General features: G+C 46.2%; 1 protein-coding gene across 2 annotated transcripts; it reads right to left on the reverse strand.

Moving 5' to 3' along the window:
- Positions 1–2770: 2770 nt before the first annotated feature.
- Positions 2771–10124, reverse strand: PAQR9 (progestin and adipoQ receptor family member 9). 2 transcript variants are annotated; one of them, XM_079155811.1, is made up of 2 exons: positions 7676–10124; positions 2771–6983 (listed from the first exon to the last, which is right to left on the reverse strand). In XM_079155811.1, the coding sequence occupies exons 1-2, from the start codon at positions 7883–7885 to the stop codon at positions 5694–5696; spliced, it is 1500 nt and encodes a 499-aa protein (XP_079011937.1). In that variant the 5' UTR covers positions 7886–10124; the 3' UTR covers positions 2771–5693. The 2 variants fall into 2 exon arrangements, with proteins under 2 accessions (XP_079011937.1, XP_079011938.1); XM_079155812.1 differs by having other exon boundaries at positions 7358–7822.
- Between the last annotated feature and the right edge of the window lie 636 nt (positions 10125–10760).

Raw genomic sequence — 10760 nt, forward strand, 5'->3', positions numbered from 1 at the left:
ACTGAGAATATTTTCAGAAGCTCAAAGAGAAGCCTGCTTCCCCAAATGAGTTAAACAGTAAATGAGTGTGTATCGTTGCACATAGGTGTACATTAAATTTCAGAGCTTTCAAAAGTCACATCCTGCCACAATTAGCAGCTCTGTGAGTGTTCTTGCCCTCTGACCTACATATAAACACTAATTCTGCAACTTGCTCACAGACCCTTAAGTGGCTCTAAAATAAGGAAATAAAGCAAGAGAAAATAAAACAAAAAAGGACTACAAACTGGTTAGGAGTCTGCAAACCAGAAGCATCACACGTTTGTCCTTTTTAAAAATGACAACAGGAATTTATATTAGCTCTTTGGAAGAGTGACCAAGAAGAACTGACATCCATTTTCATAATTAAGAAATAATTATTATGTTGAAGAAGCCAGATCTTCCAGAGGAAAGCATGTGGCCTCTTACAAAGAAAGCATGTTCTCAGCTTCAGACACTGGACGCTTCCTGTTTCAGTGTGTCTGGGCTTGTTCACTGTCAGGTAATGTATGTCAGAATATTGGCAATCCTTCAGGGAAGTCATTCAAAGGGTGCTTTACAATTGGCTGGTGCCATCCCCGAGGGCCTTTTTCACTTATGTCCTTTTGTACGGAAGCAAATTAAGGACATGAAGTCCAAGGATAAATGTACTACTCAAAACATACCCAGGTACCCCATACTCAAGTCAAAAGCCCCCTCTTTAAATACTAAGACCCTGAGGTTCACATCATTTTCTAGAGACAAAATTGAAAACAGGGGCAAAGTGTCCTTACTGGAACTTGCCTTATTCTGGCTGTTTGAATCCAATCCTCCTTGGTCTCCTTTTCCCACGCCCTCTTCCTCCTATCTGTGTAAAGTTTGATCCTTTAAAAAAAATATTTCCTCCAGCCAGGTGTGGTGGTGCACACCTGTAATCCCAGCGACTCTGGAGGTTGAAGCAGGAGGATCACAAGTTCAGGGTCAGCCTCAACAATTCTGCGAGGCCCTAAGCAACTTAGGGAGACCGTGTCTCAAAAAAGAAAATAAAGACGGGGGATGTGGCTCAGTGGTTAGGTTCCCCTGGGTTCAACCCAGTACACAAAAACCAAACCAAATCAAACCAAACCAAATCCCACATGTGCTCGTCTGAGCTATGCTCTACAAGTGACAACACAAAGACGGGAAAGAGCGCAAAGGCTAGAACATCAGGCTTAGTTTTAATTTTGGATATTTATGCACTTAAACATATGTATACTTTTTTTTAAACTTTATTACACTCTCTATGAAATTCACTTAATGACATCATAATTTAGGCACTTTGAATGAATCACACTTCATAATGATATGAATACTATTAACCTTCCAATAGTTATTAGTAGTATTTTTATTAATTAATAGTGGTGATAAAATTTTCAATTCTGCACAAATGCACTCTACCCCTTTCCCTGGATTGTACATTAAATTTTCAAGTCATTCTTAACCAAAGGCTTAGAAGCAGACAGGAAAAACAATTGGTTGCAGGCAGATTAGCACGTTAATTGAAATAAGAGCTTATGCATTGTGCTTATGCTAATGAAAAGGAGAAAAGATCCAAACTTCTAATTCTCTTCTAACACGGGACAAAAAGGTAATGGCTGTAACAATATGGATCCTTGCCCAGTAGCTTACATCGAGTAGGTGGTGGTCAGTGATCGCTCAAGAATGAATGGATAAACAGCAACCCCAGACACTGACAAAGACACACTTCAACAGGTAAAGGAACCGGATGATCAAAACCATTCAAGTAGCTGACGGCATTTTGTTGGATTTTGTAATCTAATTTCAAAGATGATCATTTCTTATTTTGCTCTATTTAAAAACTGCAGTCAATTAAAGGAATATACAGACCCATATATTATATGTAATACATGCATTAGGGTCTCTGCTCAGGCAGGCACCAGAGTTGTGCAGTCTAGAAAACACGGCTGGGCACACAACTGTCCCGACATCCTACAGTCAGTTCGAAAACACAATTCCGTCCCCTTGGACTAATGGTAAAACCTTGAAGACAACTCCTATCAAACCTATCTCCTGCTTGTGCAGACTAACTAAAGTTGTGAGAGTCAAAGATTAAAAATCCCGATTTATTATTGCTGCTGGCCCTCAGATTCAGCACCATACCAGAAAATATAAAAACCACCTCCATCTCCAAATTCTACATTCTTAGAAATCGTTCCCAGGAAGTGGCGTGATGAATGAGGCTTACCGGTTTTCTGACTGCAAGTGCTTACAGATTTATGAATGGAAACATGTGAAGGGCCACCCCCGCCAGCTCTGTAGCCCCACGCTTTCTCCCAGGGTTATTTATAGAAAGCGTATGGCCAGTGGAAAAGATCACATTTATTTTTACAAGTCATGACAAGACCAAAGAGCTCCACTTCCTCTCCCTGGGAAGGTCACCCTCTTCACCTGAGCTGCAAGAAGGGCAGAGAAGAAAGGAACCCTTTTAAATAACTAAGTCAGCCTGAGTCAGACCCAGAGACCAAGCCACCGGTGACAGGGACAGAAGTCAAACATCCTTGTATCCCAATCATGACTCTATGGTGCTGCTCCTTGAGATGTCATCTAGATCATGACTAACGAGTAAAAATAAAATGCATTACATAATATGCTGCAAAATTCTACTGCCGAAATAGATTGTACAAAGGTAATGGACTGAATTCTGATTTATAATTTGTCCTGTATTTCGAACAACTGAGCATAATAAAGTGAAACTGAATTTTAATGGATGTGGTAAAATGGAGAGTGTGAAAAAATGTTTTTCTGCATTATACATTTTTTAAAATATATATATATATTTAGTTGACAAGGGACCTTTATTTACTTATATGTGGTGCTGAGAATAGAACCCAGTGCCTCGCACTTGCGAGGCAAGCGCTCTGCCACTGAGACACAACCCTGACTTGAAAAATGTTTTATTAAAGGTGTTTTATTCTGATTGCCACATTACCCCTGAAATGTGTAATAAACTTGAATAGTTCCATGCAAATGTGGAGACTCAGTAAACATTTGCTTCTAAAATAGAATTCTCTCCTAACAAATCTGATCCCATTTAGCGAGTAACACATGTAAACAAATTATCCCTGATCTTAGCATATGTGGTACGTGTTTGCAAACATGACATGAAGCCCGATCGCTGTTTTCAACTAGAATGTCCTCTTGTCACTATTAGATGTGGTATATAACACCTAAAGTGGAATGGGAAGAATGTGGGGGAAGGTAGAGGCAAAGGAAAGGGGCAAAGAAGGTCTTGTTCTCTCTGAATATCCTGGGCAGTGAGACCTTCCCAGGGAAAAGTGTGTCATCTCACTGGCTCATGCATCATAATCACTTGAAAATGATAGGGGTATAATTTTATCCTTAAGCGGCCCCTGCTTAAGGACAAAGACACAGGGCAAGAAGAGAATTCTGTTTGTGGACCCAGAAGATCTCCAACAAAAATTAAAAATGACAAATGCCAGGATTGTTCTTGTTCTAAAATCCATGGATCCTTTTCAGAAGTCTCCCTCTTCCTGAAAGGGAGGTCGCATTTGATGGGGAAGCTGCAAAATACTCTGATTCAAACGGTTTCTCTAGTTTCTGAATAAACAGTCTCTGGGGTTCTAGAAGAGATGACAATACCATGCAAATAAGTTTGCATGTGGAAATATCCTGATTTCCACAGCTGTCCTTGAACACGTGTATGGAATTAAGTTACAGCTGAGGAATAACATCTGTGCCGAGAGCAAATTATTGGCCTTTGTAACCTAACAGGCACTCTCCTTGCACTTTGTAAAGGGGGAGACACTAACACTCTGCTGGAACCCTGCAAAGTGTATTTAAGAGCCCATTAAGAGATCCTAATTCAAATATAGACATACATAAATTTAACTTCTGTGTGCAAATTAACACATACAAGGATACTGGTTCCTCCAGGGAATTGTGCTGAGCTTCTGTGTTTGCAAATCTAGTGGCTATTAAAAACACAAACAAAAACAGCAATCTTTCCAGGAGCACCATCCTACCAGTGCTGAGGTAAGTGTTCATCTATTTCCTGTGCTTGATCTAAATTATGCCATGAGGTCAAGACTCCATTCACAGACTTATTTGGCTCTTAACCAAGACGACTTACCAAGAGTGTTAAGTATACAAATAAGCTACCTCAGTGGTTTCTGTTAATCAAGTCTAAATAACACTGGCCAATTTGATCATTAGAAAGCATCTCAGGGTGTGTTCACTAATTTTTCAATGATTTGGGGTGACTGCCAATCATTTCCATACCCTGGACCCGGATGACACTTTAGCGTTTAACTGGGCAAGTGTAATCTTATTTAACTCAAAAGTTGCAGTTACTACCCAAGGAATACACCCCTGCTTTCATAGCATAAGTGCATTTATCCCTGAATATTATAGTTTTAATTTTACACAAGGATGAGCAACATCAGTGTTCTCTCACCCTCCCCCACGTCTGAATTAGGAACTGCAGTCACATTAGTGGGTTGGCTACTTCTCTCAGTAGAGAAGCCAAATGATCTGCATGCCCCTGTAAGCTACATCTGGTCCCACCAAACACTCAGAACCAACACCACCTTCCTTCTTGCCTGGGTGGAATGTTAAACCCTGATTTGCAGTAAGGTAAGAAAAGCTTATTCCTGCTGCTTTCCCGATGCAAGAAACTGTGTCTGAGGACCAGTCATTTGGGCATTGCTTCAAAAGGCACATTTATTCCAGTGGCAATTTAAATAAAGAGAAGGAAAGAATAAGATTTAAAAACAAACAAACAAACAATAAAGCCAGGATGGGTTTTGTGGAATACATTAAAGTAAAAAGGAATCTGGGATCTCTATAAACCACTTGAGTGCCTCACCAGCAGTCTAACCAGAGTCCCTAAGGTAGAGTCACTCACAGTTGTATCTTGACACTCACAGGCCTTCAAAAAACACTGTTTAAAAAAGTAGTCACTCTCAAGCAGCTTGCCCTGATGTCCAGTTCAAGTGTGCAATGCAGAAGGCTAAGAAACTCAAAACTAGGTGATAAAGAAAATTCAGTGCATATCACAGGCTTTGATAAATTAGGAAAAATCATCATATATATTATTATTTAAATAACATCTGAGAAATGTGTTCAAATAATTAACTTGTGTTCACATTCCATGCATTTTCTAGCAAGTTAAGCCCTGGGTTTATGTCTTTGTGCCCATTTCCTACAAAGCTCCCTTCTTTTAACAAATCCAAGCATTCCTCAGACGCAAATGGAAGTACCCAGGGATTCTGTCTATTTATCCTCTTTATTGCATACCTGACCTCACAAGGGCTGCTTGTTATCACCGCTGACACAGAAGACAACTGGAAAACCAAACTGGCGTTTCATTTGGGATTTTATTCTCTACCTTTGCAAAATCCCTGGATGTCAAAGACACTACCTGACTTTTTTTTTTTTCCCCCAAGGGCAAGAACCATGTGGCCCTCTGCCTCCTATTTGATCCCCCTCTCCCTCTTTCAAAGCCCCAAGTGGGCTGGGACCCCTAGCAGCAGTGGTCCTTTCCCTTGTGGTTTTGCAGCACCCTCTTCGAGCAAAGAAGGAAACACAAGAAAACTTGAAAACAAACCAACATCAGCAACAACATAAATTCCAAACAAACAGGCGGGCAAACCAGTAGCCTCCTCCGTGGCGGAGGCTCACTTTTTACTGTAGAATTCCGGGTTGTTTAGGAACTTCCTGATGACCAACCCCAGGCACACCACCAGCAGCAACATGTAGCCCACGGTGCCTGAGAAGGTGGGCGCAGCAGGCGGGGCCTGAAGGAACTGGCGCAGGCCCTCCTCCACGTAGTACACCTGATCATAGATGCTGAGGAAGGTGAAGATGTGGAAGAGTTGGTGGCTGTGGCCGATAATGTCGAAGAGGCCCGGCTGGATGCGCTCGGGGATCTTGCTCACGTTGAAGAAGGCGGCCACCACCAGCCAGAAATAGCGGCGGTAGAAATGCACGAAGAGCGTTGGATTCTCACCACGTAGGTCGAAGAGCCAGCTCTCCAGCATAATGGGGCAGGCCATGCTGAGCGGCATGATGAAGACGAAGGTGCGCAAGGCGAACGGGTAGGCGCACCAGTCGGTGCGGCTTTTGCAGCAGGCCACAGTGCAGGCCACCGCCAGCACGAAGGCCACCGGCAGCACCAGCGCACGGTAGGCGGCAATGAGGCGCGTGCAGTCCACGTGCCAGCCCAGGCGCTGCTGCACGTACGGGGTCATGACTCTGGCGTCCAGCAAGCTCAGGCCAGGCAGCAGATAGTAGTAGTAGGCCACCGTGCTGCCGAAGCCGTAGTAGCTGATGGATGCGTAGTCCAGGTAGAAGAAGGCGGCGCGCAGGCGCAGCGACAGGCAGCTGAACACGTGCGCCGTGCAGCTCATGGCGAAGGTCAGCAGCACACCCGACGCGTAGCACCACAGGGGCAGCAGCCACGGGTGGTGGAAGGGCACATCGCGGCCACTCAGGAAGAACAGGCGACAGAACTTGCTCAAGAACAGCAGCAGCGGGATGAAGTGCGTCCAGAAGTTGAGCGTCTCATTGGTAGGCTTCAGCACCGAGGCCAGACACTCCTGCGCCGTGCACGGCAGACGCCGGTAGCCCGACAGGATGAAGCACTCCACGAAGTCGTCGGGGACCTCGTCCCAACGCAACAACTGCTTGGGCGAAGCCGGGAGGTCCCCGGAGACTGCGGGATGGGAATGCCGAGCGGCCCCCGGAGCTGCGGCGGCCGTGGCGGGAGGGCCCTTTGTGCCCGTGCCCCGGGGCTGCAGGCGCCGCGGCATGGTGCCCGGGGCTCCACTAGTGCGCACGCAGGCGACCTCTGGCGCCGGCTCCCGCGCGCTAGGCAGCCCTGGCCGGTCGCCGTCGGAGCCTTTGTGCCCGCGCCGGGGGCGTCGCTGCAGGTTCAAGACAAGACCTGAGCCTCCGAGCAGCCGCTCCTAAATAAACAAAATAAAATAATCAGTAGGCAGCGCGGCGACCGGCTGGAGCGCGCGGGGCTCGGCGCCCCCTCGCCAGGCTCCCTGCTACCAGCGCGCGGCCGCCCGCGCTGCGGCAGCGGCGGCGGCGGCGGCGGCGGCGCGGCGGACTGCGGCGGCGGCGCTGCTGCGGTGACTGGGCATCGCGCGGTGCGGGCGCCGCCGCCGCCGCCCCCGGAGCGGGAGGCGGGGATGTGCGAGCGGAGGCGCGGGAGGGACGGAGGGGGAGGGAAGGGGGGAGGGACGGGCGCACGAAGGGAGGGCGGGGGCCTCCCCGGCTAGGGTTTCGCGGCCGCCGCGGGGGAGAGAGTTGTCCCTGGTCTCGAGTTCCGTACCATCCCCCTTCTCGGGCCTCTGCAGCCCGGGCCGACCCTTTAATGAGTGATGCGGGGGGCAAAGGCTGGCCAGCGACTCGGTCGCTCGGGCCCAGGGCGAGGGTCGGCGCCGGGATTCGAAACCCGACAGCCACGCGGGCGTTCCAGAGGACACTGGGGAGCCGCGTTCGCAGGCCGGGAGGCGGCCGCGGGGGAGGGGAGCCCGGCGCGCGCGGCCCGCGCAGGCGGAGAGATGCGCTGACAGTCACCTCCCGCGGTGGCCGGCGAGGGGACACTGCGGCGATCGGGTCCGACCGGAGCCCTGTCCTTGTCAGATACCTGGTGCTGCTCCTCTCGCCCGCTGCCCCGCTCATCTTTGCGGGCATGCGTGCGTGCGTGTCGGCCTTTCGCTCTGGCACTACCTCGGGCCTCGTTTATCTCCTTGCCCCTAGCGGACTTATTCAGGTGCGTCACTATCCTATTTCCCTCGCCCTTGTCCGGTCCGAGAGAACCGTCCCCAACTGGCCTCCGCTCGCGCTCACCAGCCATGGAGCCGCAGCTCACCCATGACTAGGATTCTTGTTGGGAGCCCAGAGTCCGACAGCTCAGGACGGGTTGCTCGAACCCCCCGTTTTCGTGAAAAACTTCAGATGACGACCGGGCGATTTGGAAAACCTCTAAGGATCTGAGGAATTTATTAAGACGGGATTCCCAAGCAGAGCCGCGCCCGAGTCAAGGGAGGGCGTTGATGAGAGAATTCAGGGAGCAGGTGCATTCTAGCAGGAATTGAAGAGAGAAATGAAGATCACTTCCCAAAGACGTGGGGAGGCTTGGGTAAAGCGTATGTATAATTAACCAGAAGTCCCTGGCAGGACAGGTTGGATGGCAGGGGGCAAGAAGAAAAGATTTGAAGACTCCAAGTGATGTGAAAATATATCTTGACCCTCGAAGAAAGATGGGCTCAAAACCTGTATGTTCTAAAATGTTCACTGTGTAAGTTTCTCTCAATGATGCCCTGGGGGTATGGCTGAGTTTAACCTGCATCTCTAACCTGTGGTACAGATGACAAGAGCTGACTTGTAAAGTGCTAAGCACCAAGCACCTTACACTTTTCAAGTCTTTTAGGTATCATGTATCCCATTTTACAGAAGAGGAAATGGAGGCACCATTGACCATAAAGAACTGGTCTAAGTAGTAACCTGAACCCAGGCAGGCTGCTTCTAGATTTCATGTATCAAAACTGGAACATCCAACAACCTGTTTTTCTCAAAGGAAACAGGTAGGGAAGAACAGAATGATTTAGGAAAAGCTTTCAATTTTCATTTTTAAATTTGTTTCGCTTTAAGAATGAAAGTCTACCTTCATAACTATAGCAAATCCTGTAAGTAGGTTAAGGAAGATTTACTTAGGTGAGGCTCAAGGTGGATTTAAGTTATGGATAAAAATTATTTATAACTAGGATATTATTCTGTATTGTAAATGTCTAGAATTACTTAACAATTTCTTTAGAAGTATTGGCCTTCTCTCTGAAATATTTTCCACTAGTAATTGATTTAGCAAACTCTTACACAATTAGGCCAAAGGCACACTTTGGTCTTGTGACCTTCTGACCTAGCACACATTCCTGATTAGTGGACTTTTAATAAATAAGGTTTGCTGTAGTTATTTAACCAGTATTTTGTTTTAGTGTTCTCTGATTTCCCACTATCTGTGGTCTGGCTGTTTTAAATTTCCTTTCACATCTGGACTGAGGACCCAGGCTAACTTGCTAACTTGTGAAAGGGTTTAAGATTCAGGCACTTAATTCAAGCCTAGGATGATAAACCTGAATCCAGGGCAGACCAGAAAATTTTTTTTTTCATATTCCTTTTGTTACTCCACAAACAACCTGAGCTGTAGCCTGTAAAACGTGTTGATCTTCTAATAATTCCCACATTTAGCAACCTCTTAGTTGCATAATCAGCTCACTTACATAATTTGGAAAAATATAATAGAAAGTTCACTTCAAGCAAAATAATTGGGGTTGGCTGTAAATTAGTGTGCAGAACCTCTAGCTAGATAATATTTGTCATTGCATCTAAGAGGGGCTGGATGGACTGTAATAAAATATGGCGTTTCTTTAAAAAGTTCTGTTTAATAAAGTCAAACAAATGACATTCTTGTAAGTGCTCACAAAACCTTTGTGGTCTCTTCCTTTTTCCCTCCTCAAATACCCGCCCCCGTGGGACGGGCAAAGTCAAGTACAGCCATGGAGCTTGAGGTGTTGGTGAGCATTGTCTGATGCAGAGCCCAGACAGCTAACCTTGATGTATCTTGACAAAGCTAAGTAAAATGGCATGAAGGAAACAGCAAGAGTGTTCTGATTATAAAAATGTTTTCATTATAAAATGAAACAGCAACATGACTGTTCCTGAATTATACGCATCTATAGGATTAATTTCTCTTCATTTTTAAAATTGTGATAAAAAAATGTGTTCCCCATGTCCCACAAAGGCTGGGTTTTGTAGTTTATTTTAATTCCAGTAAACTATCTGCCTTTTGTCAATGAGAACCAGGCTTATGTTGCTGGGCTTGGCTGAACAGATAGAAGCAATGGGCTGGCAGCCACCCCTGAAGGTTCGTGAGATAAGGCATCTCTGGAGCCAGGACCCAGTACTAAGCTCCTGGCAGTTCAGAATCACCAGGCATTGTACTGGAAAGCCCGTGCTGGTATTTGGAGGCAGAAACCAGCTAGTTTTCCCGATGGAAAGCTTGCCAAACCGAGGCCACAAATGTGGTATTGGTAGTTCTGTACTTTGGGGTGCCATGGGGCCCTGGCTGTAATATGTCATATCACATATTACACATATTTGCTGGACAAATGCTTTTTCTAGTCAGGTTTGCTTTACTAACTTCCTTCTAGACCAGCTATGGGTTTCTTTGTGGTTCTCTCTAATGAAATGAAGCATATATAAAAATTCCATAGCAAATTCGATGTTTTCTAATCAGGACAATTAGCGACCTATAAAACCTGCGGAAAAACATGCCAGTTGCTAATCATACACCTATTTTTCAGAGGAAATTACTTTTTTTAGTCACATTCTAGCCAGAAAACAATGAACCAAGCAAGTAGACAATAACGGACTTAGGACTTAATTGCACTCAAGACTCTCCAGAAGGAGAACTCAAGGGTTCATTCTCTGTCTTCAGAATATACAGTCCAAACAAAAGTGCTTCTCTTTTCTCCAAATTGAAAATAGCCATGATAATATCCGCCACACTCTCCCAGGTCAGACAGGGTCACAACCGCACAGTAGGCATGAGCTCTCTGTGTGGAAAACCTTGTAGCGTCAGAAGTGACTGTGAGACTCTTAGGGACAAGAGTGATTGGAAAGTCAGGGAGGGGCTGGAGACTGGAGAGACAGCACCGGGGGGTTGAGTTTCT

The sequence above is a fragment of the Sciurus vulgaris genome (genome assembly GCF_902686455.1).
Source record: "Sciurus vulgaris genome assembly, chromosome: 10".
Taxonomy (NCBI): Eukaryota; Metazoa; Chordata; class Mammalia; order Rodentia; family Sciuridae; genus Sciurus; species Sciurus vulgaris.

Coding starts and splice junctions, on each gene's coding strand:
- PAQR9 (XM_079155811.1), bottom strand. CDS start 7,885: ATGGCTGGTGAGCGCGAGCGGAGGCCAGTTGGGGACGGTTCTCTCGGA. Junction 6,984..7,675: donor GGCGAGAGGAGCAGCACCAG/GTATCTGACAAG, acceptor TTGTTTATTTAG/GAGCGGCTGCTCGGAGGCTC.